The sequence below is a fragment of the Arachis hypogaea genome, chromosome 1 (assembly GCF_003086295.3).
Source record: "Arachis hypogaea cultivar Tifrunner chromosome 1, arahy.Tifrunner.gnm2.J5K5, whole genome shotgun sequence".
Classification (NCBI taxonomy): Eukaryota; Viridiplantae; Streptophyta; class Magnoliopsida; order Fabales; family Fabaceae; genus Arachis; species Arachis hypogaea.
Window position 1 is genome coordinate 3,401,318 of NC_092036.1, and position 23,452 is coordinate 3,424,769.

Here is a 23,452-nt window from a genome sequence, read left to right on the forward strand (position 1 = left end):
ATATAAAAGCACGCAGTAAGGAAGTAGGTCACTCGCGTCTTCTTCTTCCCCAACTTGAACGGCCGCATACTCTTCTGTTTCTTCTTTCTTATTTCCTTATTATTATCTGGTGATTCAAAATTGAACTCTACTTGCCAAATCTATGTTCTTTTCTTTTTATATGTTTGAGAGAGATGAGTGACCGAGTATTATTAAAGGTGTATTATTTTGGTCAGATTTTACTACAAACTTCGGAAGGAGTAAAATTTATATGTGAAAAACCCTTAGATGTTGTTATTCCCTTTATCATCTCATTTGAAGAGCTGAAAGGGGTGATTTCTGAAGCCATTGATTCTGAGAGAGCAAGAAAGATATCATGTATTCTATACAGATATCCCATACAGGTATTTGGTGGATTCGTCCAGTTTCAAAGCAGATATGTGACGGACGAAGCGAGCATGCAAGAGATGTTTTCAATGTATATTGAAAACCGGGCTCAGATCTCCTTCATCGAGTTGTATATTGAGTTTGAACAATCTGAGGCCGACCGAAATATTCTACGAGAAGATTATAATACTGACAGCGAAGAAGAGTTCGAAAGTAACTACCAGTTTGTTGGTCCAGATGGAGATGGAGGTGAAGATCAAGGTGAAGGAGCTACGGCGCCAGATGTAACAGAGGTGGCAAATGCACTCGCAAACGATGAGCCGTTTGAGGAGCCATCATTCATGCGAGTTTTGGATTTGGAAGCCATGCATGTTCCGGAGTTTCCGGGATATATGACTGCAGGTAGGTAAAATTTACATGAGTTTGTAAATATCATTCGCAGTTAACGGTTAAAATCCAGTGAACCGGACCGGTTAGGTTTCGGTTCATGTCGTGCGACGGTCGAACCGGCCTTTATGGTCTAATTTTTACATGACTTGCTGGTGTTTTTGTTTTAATTAGAGTGACATAATAAGGTGTTGTCAGATTTGTAATATATGTCTCTTTATTTGATTTTTCCTATGCTGGTTGTCAAATGCAGAGATTCCTATTGTCGCAGATGGTGAGTTTGCCGTTGGTATGGAGTTCGGTTCGAGGGAAGCTGTTATTAAGGCGATAAAAGAGTATACCATACGACGAAGTGTAGACTACCGGGTGTATGAGTCTGAGCCGTTGACATTTTATGCCAAGTGTACGCAGTACGGATCAGGGTGTGATTGGCTTATCAGGGTTAGCATGATCAGCAGGAAGTACTGTTGGGTTATAAGGAGGTATAATGGTAGTCACACATGTACCCGAGCCATGATTTCACAGGACCATTCGAAGCTGGATTCTCTCACAATTGCAGAAGCGATAAAGCCATTGGTTGAGGCGGACCCGTCCTTAAAGGTAAAGTCGGTTATAGCAGAAGTGCAATCGAAGTTTAACTACACCATTAGTTATCGGAAAGCATGGCTGGCTAAGCAAAGGGCAGTAGAAAAAATATTTGGAGGTTGGGAAGCATCGTATGAAGCGTTGCCTATATGGTTTGAGGCCATGTGTCATAGGGAGCCGTCAGCTGTTGTCCATTTTGAGACTATGCCTGCTTATCAAGGGGATGAATTGGTGGGTGATATTCGAGTACTGCACCGAGTATTCTGGAGTTATTACCCCTGTATTAGGGCATTCAGACACTGTAAACCAGTTGTCCAGGTGGATGAGACTCACTTGTATGGAAAGTATAAGGGTTGTCTGCTAGTGGCAGTTTCACAAGATGGGAACAACAATATTGTCCCAATTGCGTTTGCTGTTGTGGAGGGAGAGACTTCTGATGCATGGCACTTTTTCCTAAGTAACCTTCGTCAACATGTTGTCACTCGGGATGGTATTGGTCTAATATCCGACCGACACGAATCCATCAATGCAGCTGTGGAGCGCAGTAATGGAGCTTGGTCACCTCCTAGAACTTTTCATATGTTTTGCATCAGGCATATTGAGTCAAACTTTCTGCGGAAATTCAAGGCACCGTACCTCCAAAAATTGGTCGTCAACATTGGTAACCATTTACTAAATTTAGTTATGTTATTAATAGATTCCACCATCACGCGATTTCTTTCGACAGCTAATTTTTTTTTTTTTTGCTTTCCTCCAGGATATTCAAGGACGGTGCGGGAGTACGAACTGCGATACCAGCGATTGCGGGAACGGGGCGAAGCGTATACAGACTGGTTAAACCGAATTCCTCGCGAGCAGTATGCATTGGCATTTGACGGTGGATACCGATGGGGGCACATGACGACGAATCTTGTGGAATGCATCAATTCAGTGTTGAAGGGTGCACGCAATCTGCCTATAACTGCTCTTGTGAAGGCAACATTCTACAGGCTAAACGAGTTGTTCACCCGAAAAAGAGCAGAGGCAGAAGCGCGGATTAGTGCGGGGCATGTGTTCTCAGATGTCGTGAGTTCGAAGTTGCATGCAAACCAGCTTGCATCGGGGAACATTCAGGTCAGTTGCTTTGACCGCCTGAATGAGGTCTTTGAGGTGCGTGAGATGCCAAGTGGAATGGAATTTGCAGTTGATCTACGAGGACTTCGATGTGACTGCGGTGAGTTCCAGGTGGATCGGATCCCTTGCAGACATGTGTTCGCTTGTTGTGCTAACCAACGACTGGATTGGAAACTATATGTCCATGATGTGTATAAGATGGACCAGATTCGGCGGGTGTACCGAGCAAGGTTTAGGCCACTAGGTAATCCTACAACATGGCCAGCTTACAATGGACCTCGGTTCGTACCGAATCCGTACCTTAGGCGCGTCACGAAAGGTCGCCCCAAGATGACTCGCTTCTTAAATGAGATGGACACGCGAATGTTACGTCGTCCTAGGCGATGTAGGCTATGTGGAGCTGAGGGACATACTCGTAGCAGATGCCGTCAGTCATCTGGTGCAAATGCCGGCGAAAATGCTCAGTAGATTCACAGTCTCAGATGATATGATATGCGTAGCATTATATAGCATGGCATAAGTTGACAATGTGATTTAAATTGACCTGATAAATCTAACATTGTATAATATCACTCGGAAACTCGTATTTATGTAACATTGCATGACGTTTTTATGTTGCTTTTATGTTAAATTAGTAACTATTTTTAACTTATAATAATTTGGTAAGTAATTAATATGTATTATATTAATATCTACTACAAGTATTTATTAATATGTATTATTTATTAATATCGACTACTTAACAACACCAAATATTATATATGCTCGAAAAATAAAGTTGCTATTTTTATTCATCTCTTTAATGGAGAACCATCAACCATGTGTTAAAGTATTAATGGAATCTAATTGAATAAGTAGAAAACCTAGTTGGAATCTCAGTAGCAGTTTGGATCAGAGAATGTGTATGTTCTATTTCACTTAAAGCTTTTAAAGATTGTTATGTTTATTTCTTATATGTATTTTTTAATTACTATATCCACGTATGTGTTGTGCATTCCATGAACTGACTTTAAACAAAAATTCCACTTAACTAATAAAAAATAAAAAATCGGATAAAAAAATTATTGAAGAAGGTAAGCTCGTCAACAAAACAAAATTATTATTAGCAAGATTAATTATGGTAGCATTATTAAAATTTAATTTACTTACTGAATTCAATAACTATATATACATATTCTTTCTAGATAGAGCCTATATAATAAATTATATTTTCCATATAAAAAAGAAGTGACTCCAGTAATTCTATTTAACACCTGTAGCATGTAGACACATGAAATATATTTCATAATAAATTCATGGATACTCTAAAGATACAATAGATATCTTAGCAGCCTCCAAGTCAGTAGTACCTAATGTCCAAAACAAGTTCAAATCTGGCTAAACAAAATCGAAATGCTTAAAACTTAAATAAATAAATTAGTACCTAATGTCCAAAACATATAAATTATTCTAAACATAGTCGACATGCTTAAAACTTAAATAAATACATTAGTACCTAATGTCCAAAACATACAATACACCACAACTACTTTCTAATTGACCACTTTACATCGTTCACCAATTTCTTGCATTTCTTGGCCGCCTTTTTGAAAACAGATGGAGTGTATCGATTAGCGCTACGACGTGGGGGATCAATCCTAAGGTTGTAACCTTTGGCTTGGTCATCCGGAGTGCGGGCCTGACCTGTTCACAATAATATATAAACAATTAAATATAGTACAGTAGGTTCTCAAGTCAACAAAGATACCACATATTATCCAAGAATACACAAACAAATATACCATTTATGACCACACAATAAATAACTACCCTATCATGTAAAGCAAAATACAAAAAATGAATACCATCATTACGGGACTCTTCGTCCTCATCGAACTCCTCTATTTCATCGTCCTCATCATCATCTTCGGCATCCGGGTTGTCCGCTATATACGCATCGGTCTCCTGCTGGAGTGTGTTATCATTTTCCTCAATGAGTCCCATGGAAACAACGTACGGATTTTGGCTATTAAAAACTCCGCGTCCACCGTCACTCCTACTAGAGTCAACAGATACAAATCCTCCAGATGCAACCGATGAAGTATGGCCTGGATACCTCGCATCCAACGAATGCCTCCCTGGCATTAACTCATTTTGATGGCCAAATTGAGACTGTCCTCCTTCTCCAGCCATAAGCCCAAGCAACTGGCTAAAAGAACCGCCTTCGCCTGGATCAAACTGTGACATACCCCAATGTTGTTGATGATGCGTAAATGATGGGTTGAAGTGTGACTGCGGTACATACTGGCCTGAGAACTGAGGTTGTTCTTGTGGAAGCGGATTCGTAGGTGGTACCTCAGGCGAATGTGGCTCCTGTTCATCATTGTCATCATCCATATCCTGACTACCCTCATCCATATCATGATTACCACCATCCAAATCCTGATTACCTTCATCATCCTCTTCACCCACAAGATTTGACAAACACAAGCGGTTCCCATATTCTCCTCGGTACCAATGCATATAAGTTTCCAACTGAGGCTGTGAAGGAATGGGAAGCTCGGAAAGAACGTGATGATACCTGTTGGTCCAATGCATCACCCACATGTAATGAGTAGGTGCCGTGGCCCAGTTAAAATTCTTAGGACCAGTGAGGACTTCTCCATGCGCCTTATCTAGATTCCGCACCTCCTCAGGCACTCCCTGAACGAGTCCGAATTGTCGCCTATACCTATCGGTAGCATGCCACTCAATACATTCAAATGATACCAAAGGCACTGTAGCGCTCCACACAACCGAGTGCATATAGATTTCAGCAGGAATTATGTTAGGATCCACACGATCCACAGCATACGCAACCCAGACAAACTGAAAAAAAAATAAAGGAAATTCATGACTACGCCCGACATAACAGTCATCATCATCTTTGGTTCATAAGATTTACACAGGCCCTAAATAGGAAAGTAATACTACTTTAATAAATACTCACCTCGCCTTCCTGAAGTTCATCAAAGGCCTTCCTAAAGTCAGCTAGCTTCATATATCTATATCGTCGGTCACCCCGCTCCCAGTTTCGCCACCTTATACGATACATTTAATGTTGATAATTGAGTTATAAATATAAATAAAGTGGTACATTTAAAAATTATATTACCTGTTTGCTAGCGGGAAACTGCGGGGCTCCCTAGGAACCGGCGATAGATATGGGAGCCGCATCCAAGCCCAACCGAGAAGAAGTGTTAGTGGGCCATCTATGCCTTTACAGTCAACTCGAGATGCCCGGCATAATGCCCTATAGAGGTGTGCTAGGCATGCAGATCCCCAACTGTATTGTATAATACTACCAAATTCACGTAGCAATGGAAGAAACTTCCAGTGCACACCTGCTGCACCTGATTTATCCCCAAACAAGATCGTCCCGATAAGCAACATAATGTGGCATTTGACATACCTCTGTATACCAACTTCATCAGTCAAGGGTAAATTTTCTTTAAGGTCCCGAAGCCAACTCAATTTAATGCAACTGCCTCTACACTCCGACTTACGCGGTGCAACTCCGAATTGATGCAAACACTCAGCCTCCAACGCTTCGAAACTACTCAATGTCATCCCTGTAACTGGAAGTCCGTCCGTTGGAAGACCAAGTATTAGAGCAACGTCTTCAAGAGTGACGGCACATTCACCAATGGGAAGGTGAAACGTATGTGTGTCGGGGTGCCACCTCTCGATTAAAGCATTCACCAATGCCTTTTGACATTGGACTACCCCAATCTGTGATGCATGGTAAAAGCCAGTAAGTCGTAGCTGCTCCTCTACCCTATCATTGTACCGATCCGGAGGAACAGGATGCTCACATGTCAACATTCTTAACTTCTGCAAAGTTCATAACAAAGTATTACTCAACTTCTTAACACTTACTAGGTTACTACTAAAATAAAAATATTTTATACCACAACAACTATTGATAATAATGATAACTAATACATAAATACCTAATCAAATCTCTCCACAGTAACACATTTATCTTGAATAATATGTAATAATACCCACTAACCACCTACTACTGCATATACCATTAGTTAACTAAAGATATTTCACTGAATTATAAAAAACATTTATAACAATCACTCTATGCCTAAATTCTTTTTGGAACATCATTCATACTAACTAATTAATAGTTTCCCAAACTAAGACTAACTCACAACAACAAGAACATTTACCTTCATTCATTACAATATACCTACTTAATAATTTAAATAGAATTATAAAAATTAAATTAAACCTATTTTCAAAATTAAATTAAACCGTTGGGGCTCCAATTTTTTTTTTAATTTCCTTATATTTATATTTAAACATAAACATAACTATAAAAATTAAATTAAACCTATTCTCAATATTAGTTACAATTATAACCGTTGGGGGTCCAATTTTTTTAATTTCCTTATATTTATATTTAAACATAAACATAACTATAATAATAATACAAAACATTCAAAATTCACATTCTAAAATTTCCGTGCTCTCTATAAAAAACGTCCCAAACTTACTAAATAATAACAATAATTTCACTAACAATAATACTTATATTCTAAAAATTAATTCCAAAAATTCTATAAATCTTAAAAAATACATATAAATCCTAAAAAATAGTAATAATCATTCTATCCTATGGATATTTCTAATTTGCACTTCTAATAACAACAATCATAACAAATAAATATTTTACATTAATACTTTTAAATAAAAAAATTTAAAAACCTTAAAAAAAAACTTACATAATCAGAGTGACTGAGATAATGCATGATATGAAGCTCAGGTCGATCAACATCTCTAGTTTTATTTTTTTGGGCATTCTTTCATGTATTGAAACATGCAGAAATGAGAGGAGGAAGATGAATAACAATGGGGGCTTCAGGTTTGAAAACGAAAGCTGGGAGAGTGATGTCTCGGAGGGTGAGAGAAGTTAATGCATGAGTGAGGGAGCTGTTATAAGGGCACCGAATTGGGGTGGCTCCTGCTACGCGACACGTGTCTTCGGTGGTGGCAATCGCACGGTCAGATTTGCTGGACGGAACTCGCACGGTGAGATTTGCTTAGTGGAACTCGCACGGTGCGAGTTGGGTGGTCACTGACACCACACTCTCGTCATTCCCCTCCCTCCCCCATAACGGCGTCTGTTAGAAGTTTCGGTACCATATTGAAATTAAAAAGCATAAAAGAAAGATATAAATTAGATCTATTAACATGGTTGACAATGAGTAGAATTTTAGTCTTTAAATATCAGTTTTCATATAATTCCAAAGAAGATATTTTTTCTTTTTAAAATAAATTGGTGGATACTTCAACAAGGGAGTCACTCAGATAAAGACGTTTAAAACGTCTTATTTTAAGGATATTTTTTAGTAATTAAAATTTAACACATATAATCGATTAAACCGTATTATTTTTGTCAAAATTAGGCCAGACAAATTAATTTGACCAAAAAAATAGTGAATCAAATCTTGAACTGGTCTAAATTAATATTATTTTTTATAAAATACGATTACAATATCCTTATTATAGAAAATGACTAAATACTCTTATTATATATATGAATTTTAAGAATCCTAAATTCTAACCCTTTGTTTCTCAGTTGTCATAGGGTTAGGATTTAGAATTTTCAAAATATATATATATATATATATATATATATATATATATATATATATAAAATAGGAATATTTTAGTCATTTTCTATAGTAAGGATATTTTATTTATTTTTTATAAAAAAGATATTAATTTAGACCGGTTTAGATTTGATTTATTATTTTTTTCAGTCAAATTAATTTATATGGCCTAATTTTGACAAAAATAACACGGTTTAATCGATTATATGTGTTAAAACTCAATTACTAGAAAATATCTTTAAAAAAAAGACGCTTTAGACGTTTTTATTTGAGTGACTCCCCTTCAACAATGATGTCTTCGTACAAAGATAACGGTATAATCATTTAGATGGATTGACATATTTAACTATATATGACTAAATTATTTAACAAATATGCATAATATTTGATTGAATATTTTGTTTTGTTTAACAAAATATTCTGTTATTTTAACGTTTTTGTCGCAATATGGACTTAATTATAAAATCTGAAATAGTATTGAAATCCAATTTAAAAAAAAATATATAAGGACTTAATTGAAAATTCGTTGAAACTATATAAGGATCGATAGAATAATTTAATTATAATATAATAATAAAAAATATTATTTATACATTAAAATTAATCATTAAAATTAGTCATTATATATATATAAATACATATTTTATTTAATTAATTTTTAATATATATTTTATATTTTAATATATATTTTACATTAGTAGTAACTCATTTTAATAGGTGATTCTAGTATACAATTGTAAAATTATACATGAAGGAAAGGTTAAAATTAGCCCATTAAGTATAAACTATTTTCTATGACAAGCTAAATTTATCACGCTTAAGTGGTTAATAGAATAACTATTAATTAATAATAATACTATGCATGACCAATAGGTATGAGAATTCTTGTTTTTAATAAGATACTGTAATAGACAACGCATTCTTTTCTTGAACTTATTGGTTGAGGGTTAAAATTGTTCTTTGGGTCAAGCTCAAAAAAGTTTTACCATAAGAGTCAAAATATAAAAAAGTATGTTCAAATCCAAGGAAAAAGTTGAATTGAATATGTGCAAATCCATATAGAGTTCCATTCAATATTAAATAAAGTACTACTACCATTTTAACTTATGCTCTTAGATTTCGATATAAATACTCAATTCACGTAGCCCATTTTTCATTGAGCTTTTGTCACAAATATCTCATTCTACTCATCACTTGGCACCTTCATTCTTTTTGCAGAGAAAGCAATTGGATTTTCATGGTAACAATCAGTGTGGGGTTCATATACTTAAAAATGTTCCAACACTCCAAAAATGCATACAACTTGAATTCTCTGTGCTAATCAATTTGCCTCCTATGTTAGATCACAAATACCATCCATGCCACCATTTCTTCTGTCTTAATTTCTTAACCAAAAAAATGAAGGAAAATAAAAATGTAGAGGCAATGTAGGAGTTGAGTATATCTTGTTTAAGTACTTTGTGTCTTTGTTTCTTTAGACAGTAATATTTTCTACTTTGTTTGTTGAACTTTTTTTTCATTTTTTAAAAAAATGTAGAATCTTTGTATGAAATGATGATGAATTGCTAGCCTTTTATTTCCAGAAAGAATGTTTTATCTTATTTCAATTTGATTTCATTTTGATGATGTTTGCAATCAATGTTTTGGTGGTAGATGCCTGGCGTTAAAGTTCATCCATCGTACGCAGAGTCAGAGACATTCATCGAGGTGGATCCGTCGGGAAGATACGTGAGGTACCCGGAGCTTCTAGGATCAGGTTCAGTGAAGAGAGTGTACAGAGCATTTGACAAAGAAGAGGGAATAGAAGTGGCCTGGAACCAAGTGAGGCTCAAGAACTTCAAGGATGACCCTGTCATGGTCGATAGGCTTCACTCCGAAATCATGTTGCTAAGAGGCTTCTCGAACGACCACATCATTTCGCTATTCGCATCCTGGAAGGATGACGTCAGCGACACTTTGAATTTCATCACGGAAGTGTGCAGCAGCGGCAGTCTGAGGGAGTACAGGAAGAGGCACAAGAATGTCTCTATGAAGGCTGTGAAGAAATGGTCAAAGCAGATTCTAGAAGGTTTGAATTATTTGCACACACACGATCCCTGCATCATCCACAGAGACCTCAACTGCAGTAATGTGTTTGTCAATGGAAATACGGGCCAGGTTAAGATCGGTGACTTGGGCTTGGCGGCGGTTGTGGGGAGGAGTCACTCGGCGCATTCGGTTCTGGGGACGCCGGAGTTCATGGCGCCGGAGTTGTACTCGGAGAAGTACACGGAGAAGGTGGACATATACTCGTTTGGGATGTGTGTGTTGGAGATGGTGACGAGAGAGATTCCGTACAGCGAGTGTGAGAGTGTTGTGAAGATATACAAGAAGGTGACGTCAGGCGTGAGGCCGCAGTCGCTGAATAAGATTAACAATTCCGACCTCAAGTCCTTCATTCACAAGTGCATCGCTTACCAGCCCTCTGCTAGACCTTCTGCTGCCCAGCTTCTTCACGACCCTTTCTTTCATGACCTTCATGAGTCATGACCAACATTTAAAATGCTAACTCTGCTTATTTATGTCCAACATGTATTATATGTGTTCTTTTCTTTCTGTCATAACATCGTTGGTGTCTTGAAAGGTTGGTTTTAGTCCCTTTTCTTTTAGGTTGATAAGTCAATCAGTCATAGGCTACAGCATGTAAATTGTTTTTATTCTTTTACACAATGTAAACTTGTAACATAGGGGCTCAAGATAGGTGAAATACAGAGCAGTTTTTTTAGGAGTTTTTTTTGTAAAGATTGTATTATTATTGGACGTGTTAATGTATCGGTTATCTTTTAATTTCTTAATAAATCAGAATAAAATTGATTATTTTATAACAATAATAATAAACCCAATTGTTATCAGATTCGGTCGAACCGATTAATTTATAAAATTCAATGGACTATGGTTTTTTTTTGTTTTCTTAATAAAAATCAGGAATATATTTGTCTTTTTATCAAAAAATTTAAACATGATTCAGTTCAAATTATGTAAATCGATCGGATCAAATCGGGTCTAATAATTATAATACAAACAATTAGGTTTATTATTGTTACTATAATAACCCGATTATGTTCTGGTTTATTAAAAAATAAATTATTAACCAATTTAATAAAGGTGTCAAATAATATCATGACATATGTAAACAGTCTTAAAAAAATATATTTAGTATTTTTATCAAAGCAGTCTCTTTTTTTTATTATTTAATGATCTTTCTTTGTGAATGGAAAGGATTTTTTTTCTACTAGCGGATTATTCTCCTCAAAACAAATGGAAATATTAAAACGTAAAATCTGCTCATCCTATTTGAGAAAAAAGAAAAAATGTAGTAAAAAAGTTTCATTAACGTTTGAGCAACGTGATATAAGTTTCCCAAACCAGCTTGGAGATAATAACATGAACATCGAATGAAAATTGGGCAAATAATGTGGCTCTTAAAGTAGAGCTAAGGTTAATGGTGAAAGAGTGGTCTGCAATCAGTCTCTGTTTTGTTAGGAGACTTTTGTGGAGTCAACTGTCTCCTGTGTTTGTGTTTTTTCTTGATAGAGTTACACTTTGACTTGGAAATTCGCCATCTCATGATTGGCACAGTTCCTATATTCTTCTATTTGTTCTTTTGTTTTTGTTTTAGACTTTTAGTTAGTTGGTAGCGTTATGTAATAATATTGAAAAACTTTGGCCAACAAAAAAAATAAAAATAAAAATATTATTTTCATAATTGACAAGATTATTCATTTGATTTAATATTTTGTATTAATATTTAGATAATTATTTAAAAAAGCATGCAAAAGCTAAGACAAAATTCGATCTCTCACCCTTTTTCTATTTTTTTTTAAATTTAGGCCATTCATGTAGCAATACAATTGCAAGGAAAAAAATTTACTGTACATAAAATTTGGTAATGAAAATTTGACAGATATATTTGCACCAATCTAAAATTGGCAAAATATGCATATAAAATCCAACTCTTTGAATTGCAAATAATAAAAGGGGTGTTTGTTTTGTTACGATAATAAATTTATACGTATTGATACGATAAAAATGTGGACAAATTGAAACACGACATGTGAATTATATTTTTCACGTCAGTAATAAATTTTTCTTTTTTAAAATATATATCATATCAATACTTTTATTAAATTATCCTTATATTTTAATAAAAATAAAAAAATATTTTTATTTAACTTTAAAAAAGACTTAAATACCTTTTTTTAATATTGGACAAAAACTATCCTAATCCTTATAATTTAGTTAAAATTAAATTAACTTTAGTTTTATATTTTTAAATCTAAAACAATTTAAAAATCAAAGTTTAAAACAAAAACATATATAAAAAATCAAAAGATAAAAAACAATGTTGATCTTGTTTAGAGTTATGAAAAAAGAAGAAGAAAGAGGAGGTGTCTCCATTAGTCCACTCCTCTATGCTCTTCTTTTTCTAAAGCTTTCTTCGTCTCGTCTCCATTCTGGTCTTCTTTTGCTCACTACCGTACGAACCACGTCTCCGACGAACACCATGCCCATCATTTCCTTATCATTGATCACAGGAATGTGTCTAATTCTGTTATCTGGAGAAGAAAAATGAAAGATGAATCTTATCTTAATTGTTCATTTTTATTTTGGACCAAAATAGTTGTCAGTTTAAAAAAAAATTAAGTGGCATTAATTATTGTTTTCCAATAATAACTCAATTAAATGAAGGAGTAAGGATGAGACAAGAATTAATGAGGACAATCTTGTACAATCAGTTAAATGAATCTAAATCTACAACTGTTTCAACCATTTCCTTAATTCATATGTGTAACTAGAATTGGACAAATATTTTGTATTAGAGGGGTAGATGACCAAAATCTTTTGCCAAATATTAAATCCCAGAATGATTCATGCATGATTGTTGACTATTCTGGGTAAATTAATATGTGCACTATGGTTATTTCACCAATTCTAGTTATATTATTCTAGTTTTGCAATTTTCAACCAAGTTATAACATTTTATATTCATTAACTTTTCTCATGAAGGATCATAGAGTACCTGTCATCAGTTCCATTGCCTTTAGAACTTTAGTCTCAGGTGTGACTGTGATGAGCTTGTTCTGCAGCCACCAAATCACAATTATAGTTGTTGCTACACATTTTAAATGAAAACAAATAAAGAAGGCTTTCATGGTTTGCACAAACTCTTGCATCCAAATCAATCTAATGCATGCATATTCCTATTCGGCAGGGGATCACTAATTAGATGATCCATAAAGTTCTAAAAAGTGTTAAATGAATAAAAGAAAAGGAAATATAGGGAGTAAATAGAGTATCTGTACAATGTGTACAATGGGAGTTTATGGATGTTCAGTACGATATCAGATGTTTATTATCCTTAGTATCCGGATGATTATTCTAGATAGTATGGGTGTATTGTGTTTGAAAAATTAGTAGTATTTTACACTGAATGTTCATTTTTTAACTTATATTGGGCCAAATAAATAGCTCATTGTACACATTGTACAAATATTCTATTGACTTCCTAGCGGGATTCATAAAATAAAGGAAAATTCTATGGCGCCTATCAATTGTTGCCTAACTTTTGCCTAACTTACTTTTTGTAGTAAGTTTAGAATTTTTAAAAATAATGTATTTTTATATCTTTTAAATTAAATATTAATTTTTAACTCTTTTTAGTAAATAGATATAACTTTTTAGACACCATAACATTCACCTAAAAGAAAATGTAAGTGCCAAAAACAAAAGATATTCCCCTAAATAATAAAGGACAACAACTTATACCTCCTCTGTCATGATATCTCCAACCTTAGTTAACTTGGATGATCTTCCCTGCACGATAATCTTTATGAGGTAATCTGGATAAGATGATGATAGAACTTGTTATATAAACAATCTAGTGACAACTTCAATTCACTTTTAATGTAGTATATTATTGGATGACATGAACTGTCTACATTCAAATACATATCAAAGTCTGTTAGGTTGCGTTTGATTTTGAGAACAGAATAAAATAAGAGACCAGAAATAAAAAAAATTTAGAATAAATAATAAAAAGTATAATTTACCTTATTTTTTTTCACACAAAATTTAGAAAGAAAAATAGGATATAAAAAATATAATTGTGAAAAATTAATAGTCATAATAATAAAAAATATCTCCGTTCAATGTCTTTGTATCCTTTTTATCAGAAAAGGACACAAAACACATTAATCCAGTATTTTAGAACACAATGTCTTTGGTCCATGTCTTTGTGCCACACACAATTTTGTCTCTGGGTGTCTATGTCTCAATGTTCTGTGTCTATAAGATAGTGTTTGGTTGATGTCCATGTCTTATTAAGACATGGACACAGTAACACATGTCTACTGTTTGGTTTGGTGATATACAGATCTTCGAAGGACACGGGAGGATACGGAGACACTAAATTTGTGTACCTCCAATTTGGTGAGGCATTGAGACACAACTTGTGAGACACTGATTTTTTACTCTTTTACCCTTATTAAGTTTTTAAAATTTGTCCTCTTATCTCTCCAAACCTTTCTTTTTTCTCTTCTTCTTTTAGATTCTACAACCAAATTTATCCTTCTATTTTTTTCAAGAAAAATTATATATTTAATATTTAAATGATAATTTAAGATGATATTAGAAGAAATAAAAAATATTAGAAAAAATAAAAATTTAATGGTGATGATATGTAGTGTTTGGGGTAATGGGTATACAGTGATGGTGATAAAACTTGTAGTTGAATAAAGGGTAATTCAGTCTTTTTTAAATATGTATGTCTTGTTCCTTATTTTTGCCAAACACAATACATAGACACAAATATTTTATATCCATGTCTTTAATATCTGTGTCTTTGTGTGTATGTCTCATCATATACATCAACCAAATAGAGCCTAAACAAACGCAGTCTTAGTGACTTGGGTATTATTGAGTGTCCATAGTCTCACATTGGATAATATAGAATGCTTGATGTTGTATTTAAGAAGTAATACTTCCCATTTAACAACTAGCCCTTAAGATGTGATTTTTCCCATTAACAACTAGCTTTTCAGGAAGTTAGAAGACTTAGATAGCTATACAGGAGAAAGCAATGGTTCAGAAAGTACTTTTCTGCTTTTTGTCTTTTCAACATTATTTACAAAGTCTCATTGTTTCCATATAGGTTTAACAGATTTTGTCCCATTTTATGAGCCATTTCTTGCATGAAATCCTGAAGAAAATGTGATATAAAACAAAAACAAGATGATATTTTTCTATTACTATTGAAAACAATAAAAAATCGTTTTGTAAAACCAAACAGATCCATAGTCCTCCCTTTATATGTTTGCTCCTAAAATCCAGCTTCATTTTCCACAATTTATATGAATTTTTCTTAGTGCATTAACAGTCACAATTTAATCACTCAAACAATAACTTCATTTTCCAATTGACTTCTGTTTATCAGGTCTCACAACAACCAATGCTCCCACATTGTGCTGGGTCATCTGCAACAAATGTAAAATTTAGTTAAAAAACACTAGCCCCTTACATATTCCAGATATCAGTAACAATTACAATGAGGATCGGATTCATGTACCGATTGAATCGCATCGTAAACAGAGTCGTTCGTCATGCACCAAAGCCAAGAGCCATCTGCACTTTTGCCCTTTGCCTCCAAGGATGTTAGAAATTGTGGTGCCTTCAAAGCCATGCTCCTCCATGCGTGCTGGAGCAGCATAGGACTTGAACCGTGCAGATTTTTTGAGAATTGCACTCTTGACAATGTTCCCAAGAGATGAAATCGCACGGAATCCTCTTAGCATTTTCTTCCAACTGCGAAGAAAACACCAAGAGTTACATTAATTCACCAATTAGGTAGCGTGTTGCATACCAATTTATCTGTGTACCGTAATGCCATACGTATATTTTCCAGATAATATTTTACAACCATTCCCGTACTAGAATGTAACTATGACACAGACAGATCATAGCGTACCCCTTAATGCTTTGTCATTTCAATATTTTCAGCTGTTTAAGCTTTATGCAATAGTCTAAACACTAACATCCATTTTATTTTCTTAAACAGATCTTATATCGTGACGCTAGAAATAAGAATAAAAAAATGTATTAGACAGAACAACAGGGAGACGAGAGTTATAAATTCAATCCTCATCAAATATAATGAATGAGTGAAAGAAAGAAACGATCGTTGAATTTAAAAAGAATAAAATTATACATACGAAAGAGATCTGATGAGAAAAGAAATAAGAATTACACACATAAGAATTGATTGATTTACACGTGCATAACAGAATCATGTAAGTATATATAAGCCTACTACATTCTTTCCATGTTTCAAAACTAAAACCAAGCATCACGGATTCCTTAAACATTCACAATGGTCCCACGTGAAATTAATATTACACAAAAAATTGGAAATGTGCAAAAACATGCAAGTTTTTAAGAGAGAAAATTATTACCTTAATTCTTAACTAAATAAATAAATAAAACCTTCCATTCAAGTTTTGTAAATGTAAATATTGTGTTGTAGCTAATTTTATATAACTTCCATGAAGTTAAACGAGAGTTAATTAAATTTTTAATGATGATAAAAATACAATAACAACACAATAACTAAAATAAAATAGGAACAAAGATCAAACAACTAAAGTAGGCAAAACATGAAGTGAATCAGCATAATCAATTCTAATAAAGACAGTTCTAAGTAAATAATAATGGCATAAAGACTATTTCTAAGAATGGATAAACAATAAGATTATTTTCCATTCCTCATAAAGGTAGTCTTGTAATTTTAAAGCATTTGTATCAGAAAAATGATACAAAAGTTATGTCAACTTGCATAACACACAACAGAATATTTTTAACCAATATCAATTGGAGATATAAGCAATTATATAAGCTTTTAAAATGAAAATAGAGGGAAAATTTTCACAAAAACTCACCTGAACATAGCTTCCTTGGGATGGAGGCATGATGAACACCATTCAAAAACTGTCAAACAAATTATTTCATCAAAGCCATAGCCATTAGTTTATGAACTGAATAAGTTCAAAAGGGTATGATAATTTTTAATAATAACAACATATAGTGACTTACAAAAGGAATTTGGATATAGTCGAATAACAAAAAGATAGTTACATATCATTGCCAAATCTCATAAATTGGTCTAAAACGTTAATAGACACTTCAAACTCAACTGACCACACGTTAATAAAACAGGGTTATCTCTTAATTCCAATGAACTAACACACAAAAAATATTTCCAAATAAAGTAACCAAAAGATGAAATTGACACAAAATCAATTCATAATCATTGCTAGCCAAGAAATTAGGAAGAGTTCAAGCCAATAAACACCCATCCCATCAAAAGTTGTATACAATTAAATCTTGAGAAGGGTCAATGATAGAGAGGCGCCTACTACTAACAGGTTTGGATTGTGTTACAAAAGGAGAGGTAAGTAGAGGTCAAGTAGAAGTGTTTTAGGAGTTGTTAGGATATCCAGCTGGCTGATAGGTTATTATAAATAGCTAGCTTATAGTGAAATTAGGGAGGATAGTTTTTCTGTTATGAATTCTGTTAGAAGTGGGAGAGAATCCCTCTCTTTGAGCTGGTAGTTCCAGCTGTGTAGAACCTTATAGGGAGAGCTAATTAGCCATCACAGTGTATCAATAAAGCTGATCATTCTGCTATTACTGGTCTTATCAACTGGTATCAAGAGCTTGAGGATCCCCACGCTGAATGGTGCAATCGAGATCAAGGAAAATGGAGTCACGATTTGACACAATTGAATCGCGCATGGAGGAGATGTTCCGATCGATGCAGGAGACGCTACAGCGCTTCGATTCCCGAATTGATGCGTTTGAAAATCACGCGCCTAATCGAAATTAGCGTGGTTCACTGGGATCGCACCTGGCCGCAGGCTCATCGGCCAGAAGCCGCGGCGCGCCGGAGCAATGGCGAAAGCTGGAACTTCCGATCTTCCGCGGAGACGATGCGGTGGTTTGGGTTGAACGCATGGAGCAATTCTTCTTGCTGCGCACAGTGCCAGAGGAGGAATGGCTCACGGTTGCCACCTTTGTAATGGAAGGAAGGGCATTCACGTGGTTCAGGTGGTGGGAGGCGACGTCGCCGGTGCTGCAGTGGCGGTTTTTCAGTGCGGCGCTGCTACGACATTTTCAAGGGGGAATATAGAGCTAAGCGGGCCAAGGGGGAATGCTTCCTCTGTGACGAACCATACACTGCAGATCACAATTGCAAGAATAGAGAGTTCAAGCTTTTAATCATGGAGCCAGACTTTGAAGCGGATTGGTTACAGCATGAGGCAGTTCTGGAAACAGGGGAACAGGAACAATTGGAGCTCAAATTCATGAGCTTGAGTGGACATCACAAGTCAATCAAAGCCTGGGCAGAGGTAAATGGCCGCCGTGTACGCGTTCTCATAGATTGTGGAGCTTCGAACAACTTCGCGACACCAGAGATTATCACCGAGTTGGGCCTGAGAATTGACAACACCCCTAAGTTCCAGGTCAGGGTAGCGGACAGTACCAATGCAGGGGGACAGGGAAGGTGTTTGGGTGTCACTCTCCAATTCAAGGAAGTGGCAATCAAGGAAGATTTCTTCATCTTCCCAACTAACGAAGCGGAATTTGTCCTGGGACTGGCGTGGCTAGATAAGTTGGGAGACGTTCTCGCAAACTTCAAAAAATCATGCCTTCGATTTTGGAATGGGGACAGCATGGTTACATTGCAGGGGGACCCGGAGCTGTGCTATGGAGGTATGCACCTTCAATCTGCAGTTTTGTCCATTCAAGAAGGGGGAGAAGGATTTATGGTCCAGCTATGGCCTATGACTTTGCAAGCGGCTACGGTATCGCAGATGCCGCAGGTAATCGAATCAGTGTTAGCTTCTCATGCTAAGGTGTTTCACACATTACCGGGGCTGCCACCACATCGCTGCCATGATCATGCCATTCCACTGATAGAAGGAGCTTCAGTTCCGAATATAAGACCTTATCGTTACTCGCACCATCAGAAAGCAGTAATTGAACTAATGGTACGAGAAATGCTGGCCTCATGGATAATTCGGCCAAGCTCCAGCCCCTACGCGAGTCCGATATTGTTGGTGAAGAAAAAGGACGGCAGCTGGAGATTTTTTGTCGATTATAGGGCGTTAAATGGTATTACGGTGCCGGATAAATTTCCTATTCCCGTCATTGATGAGCTACTCGATGAATTGGCGGGAGCTACAGTTTTCTCTAAGTTGGATTTAAAGTCGGGGTACCACCAAATTCGGATGAGGGATCAAGACATCCACAAGACCGCCTTCCGCACTCATGAGGGCCATTATGAGTTTCTAGTCATGCCCTTCGACTTGACAACGCCCCTAGCTCCTTCCAAGCCTTGATGAATGACATTCTTAAGCCTCTATTGCGGAAATTTGTCTTAGTCTTTTTCGATGATATCCTCATCTACAGTTAGGATATGGCTAGCCATACCCTTCATCTCCAACAAGTTTTCCAGATTTTAGTGGAGAACCAGCTGGTGTTGAATGAGAAGAAATGCACATTCGCAGTGAGCTCGGTGGAGCACTTGGGCCACATTATCTCGGCACAAGGGGTCTCGGCGGATCCTAACAAAACCACAGCGATGCTAGAGTGGCCGGTGCCTACGGACCAGCGAGCTTTACGGGGATTCTTGGGCCTTACCGGCTATTATAGGCGATTTGTGCAAGGATATGGAGTAATTGCCAAGCCGATAACGGAGTTGACAAAGTGAAATGCGTTTGAATGGAATGACAAGGCACAGGAGGCTTTCGAGAGATTGAAGAGGCTGATGGCAGACCTACCGACTCTAGCAGTTCCGGATTTCAATCAGGACTTTGTTTTGGAAACGGATGCATCGAGTGAGGGGTTGGGTGCGGTGCTATCCCAGCAAGGCAGACCAATAGCATTCCTAAGCCAAGCACTATCTCCAAGGGCCCGACAAAAATCTGCATATGAGAGGGAGTTGATGGCCATTGTCTTCGCTGTCCAAAAGTGGCGGCATTACTTGTTGGGTCGCCATTTTATTGTTCTCACAGATTAGCGAAGTCTGAAGTTCCTCACGGACCGACGACTCATGGACCCAACTTACTTGAAGTGGACCATTAAATTGTTAGGCTTGGATTTTGAGATCCGATACCGGCCAGGCCTTGAGAATAAGGCAGCAGATGCGTTGTCACGGCAAATGATGGCAAGGGCGATTTCAGTAGTACATATGAACCTCTGGGAAACGGTGGAAGAGGAGGTGGCTCACGACCAAGAGCTACAAAAGATTGTGGTCGCCTTGCAGCAGGGGCTGGATGACTATCCGGTGTATTCCCTACACAAGGGTTGGCTGTTTTATCAAGGGAGAGCAGTGTTGCCTGCAAATTCTTCTCAGATCCCACTTTTGCTGGCTGAGTCTCATGACAGCGGGGCGGGTGGACATTCAGGCTTCTTTCGAACCTATAAGCGGCTGGCAGCGGCGGTTCATTAGCGCGGCATGAGGCAACGGGTCAGGGATTATGTTGCGGGCTGCCACACTTGCCAGCGAAACAAGCATGCAACAATGAAACCGGCGGGACTGTTGCAGCCACTACCAATTCCGGAGCGAGTTTGGGAGCACATTACGATGGATTTTGTGGCGGCATTGCCAAAATCCAAAGGTATGGACACCATCCTAGTAGTGGTCGATCGGTTAACTAAATATGCTCACTTCATCCCCTTAGCTCATCCATTTTCAGCCAAGGAGGTGGCATTAGCCTTTATTAAAGAGGTCGTTAAACTGCACGGGTTCCCAAAGTCAATCATATCGGATAGGGATAGGGTGTTCATGAGTAAGTTTTGGTCCGAATTGTTCCAAGCAGCAGGGACAAAATTGAAGTACAGCACGACATTTCATCCGCAAACCGATGGCCAAACTGAGGTGGTGAATCGCTGTTTGGAGACTTATTTGTGGTGCTTTGTGGGGGGCTACCCAAAGAAATGGTTGGAGTGGCTACCATGGGCGGAGTTTTGGTTTAATACCTCCTACAATGCCTCAGCCCAAACAACTCCATTTCAAGCACTTTATGGGGTGCCGACACCTATTCTTTTCCGGGGAGAGATGTTTCCCTCACATGTTGAGGAGGTGGCAGCATTGACTGCAGCCAGGGATGCGGTGTTGGCAGAGTTGAAGATGCACTTGGTGCATGCTCAGCAGCGGATGAAACAAGCAGCGGATAGGCATCGAAGAGATGTCGAGTTCAAGCCGGTTGAGTGGGTTTATTTGAAAATGCAACCTTATCGGATGCGGACACTGGCGCGGAAGGTAAATGAAAAGCTAAGCCCTCGGTACTATGGACCGTTTGAAGTGGTTGAGAGGATAGGGGCAGTGCCATACAGGTTAGCCATGCCTCAAGGGTGTAGACTTCACCCGGTCTTCCATGTTAGCAAGTTGAAAAAGTCTATCCCGCCGCAACAGCAGGTACAGACGCTTCCACCAGGGCTGGTTGAGGATGGTGAGCTGGTGATGCAGCCATCCCAGATTGTGGCGTCGCGAACCGCAGAGGATCGGGCCTTGGAGTATTTGGTGCGCTGGGTGGGCCTATCTCCTTGTGAGGACAGCTGGGAGCGAGCGGCGACATTGCGGGCCACCTTTCCGGAGCTCCACCTTGGGGAGAAGGTGGTTGTCCAAGGGGGGAGTATTGATAGAGAGGCGCCTACTACTAACAGGTTTGGATTGTGTTACAAAAGGAGAGGTAAGTAGAGGTCAAGTAGAAGTATTTTAGGAGTTGTTAGGATATCCAGCTGGCTAATAGGTTATTATAAATAGCTAGCTTATAGTGAAATTAGGAAGGATAGTTTTTCTGTTATGAATTCTGTTAGAAGTGGGAGAGAATCCCTCTCTCTGAGCTGGTAGTTCCAACTGTGTAGAACCTTCTAGGGAGAGCTAATTGGCCATCACAGTGTATCAATAAAGCTGATCATTCTGCTATTACTGGTCCTATCAGTCAACTTTAGAGGAATTAGAAAGAGAAGACATGATGGATTTTAGTCTAATAATTGTTTTAAATCTATGATTCATTTAATATGATAATTGTTTTAATCAACAGAAAATAATTCAAAAGCAATACTTTGAGCTAAATCAACATATGAAGGACTAAATATCAACAGAAAATAATTAATATTATGTAATAATTCAAACCACACGAAAGCCTAAGACTGAAAATATTAGTCCCAAAAAAAAAGCATAGTTAATAACAAAATCAATACATTCATCACAACATTTTTTTCCAGGTCTTCAATAACATAATCTACTTTTCTGCTCTTCAACAATTTATTGGAAGTAACTCAACAACAGAATATAGTGTTGAAGATCACTGTGTCTCACCTGTTGAATTAGTTCTCTTCTCCAAAGCTTTGTTCGAACATCAAAAAAATACTAACTGTACTGCTAGCTACACATTAACAGATATGCCAAAGTATTCAAAGATTGAAAACACCTGTGCAAATATAGAAATATAAAGACAGAAAGGTATTCATCAAATAGAAAGAAATATTACATTCTGATTTACAAACTGTACTTATACCATTTCTGAAAGAAATCATACATTCTTTTGCCAAAAATGATTTCTCAAAGAAGAAGTATACCTACCGAGAGTCCATGCTTCTTCCGCCTTGGCCGATTCTTTTCCCTTCCGCAAGAAGACCTGCAGTTGAAGAAATAGCTGAACTAACATAGCTATTAAAATATTTCCTTTTTCTTTACTCTGAACAATAAAGAAAAAATATTTAGCTGTGGAAAAATATCTAATAAGAAAAGCAAAACACAATTTCTTAGAACTCTGCTCTGTGCTTTGTTCGTTGCTATGAACAGCAAAACTTAAAGTTTAATAAGAACAAAAATACACAGTTTCATAAGAATACCTGTAAATAAACACTGTTAAAAAATGTAAAGACCTCAGAAATTTAAAAAACTTACCATAAGTTTAGCAAGATGTAGGACTCTGTTTTCAATTATCTGCTCCTTGAGGCCAAAAATGAAAGCTATTAGTTCAGAAAAAAATAAGACTACAGTTGGTGAGAGAAAGAGGAAGAGGAAGAGGAGTGAACATTGGTGATGAGCTCCTTATGGGACTCTTTTATCTCCTTGAGTGTTAGTGCTGACTACGAACTTTGCGGGTTTTTCGGCGAGCTTCTGCTCCTTCCACAGCTGACCAATGAAGGCAAACGAAAGGCTTCATCTGCGCCGCCATGCTCCCGTACCTCATTGGAAACCGAACAGCACCCCATCTGCCGTCACCAGCGCCCTTCCCTTGTCAAAAGGA

The 23,452-nt window shown here is 36.9% G+C and overlaps 3 protein-coding genes, 1 long non-coding RNA gene and 1 pseudogene across 4 annotated transcripts; 3 read left to right on the top strand and 2 right to left on the bottom strand.

Moving 5' to 3' along the window:
• The first annotated feature begins 437 nt into the window (after positions 1 to 437).
• Positions 438 to 2,919, top strand: LOC112711050 (uncharacterized). Its single transcript, XM_072203568.1, has 5 exons — positions 438 to 627; positions 1,007 to 1,194; positions 1,279 to 1,385; positions 1,512 to 1,999; positions 2,096 to 2,919. The coding sequence occupies exons 1-5, from the start codon at positions 438 to 440 to the stop codon at positions 2,917 to 2,919; spliced, it is 1,797 nt and encodes a 598-aa protein (XP_072059669.1).
• A 6,913-nt stretch (positions 2,920 to 9,832) lies between these two features.
• LOC112790707 (probable serine/threonine-protein kinase WNK11) lies at positions 9,833 to 11,072 on the top strand. Its single transcript, XM_025833242.3, has one exon. The coding sequence runs from the start codon at positions 9,951 to 9,953 to the stop codon at positions 10,623 to 10,625; it is 675 nt and encodes a 224-aa protein (XP_025689027.2). The 5' UTR covers positions 9,833 to 9,950; the 3' UTR covers positions 10,626 to 11,072.
• A 1,473-nt stretch (positions 11,073 to 12,545) lies between these two features.
• Positions 12,546 to 22,628, bottom strand: LOC112711057 (CBS domain-containing protein CBSX3, mitochondrial-like; annotated as a pseudogene).
• On the top strand, positions 20,242 to 20,640 carry LOC140175384 (uncharacterized). The gene has a single exon (XM_072203572.1). The coding sequence runs from the start codon at positions 20,242 to 20,244 to the stop codon at positions 20,638 to 20,640; it is 399 nt and encodes a 132-aa protein (XP_072059673.1).
• A 144-nt stretch (positions 22,629 to 22,772) lies between the features above and the next one.
• Positions 22,773 to 23,334, bottom strand: LOC140175890 (uncharacterized). The gene is made up of 3 exons (XR_011866919.1): positions 23,238 to 23,334; positions 23,107 to 23,145; positions 22,773 to 22,834 (listed from the first exon to the last, which is right to left on the bottom strand). It is a non-coding gene; the product is annotated as an uncharacterized lncRNA (long non-coding RNA).
• Positions 23,335 to 23,452: the final 118 nt, after the last annotated feature.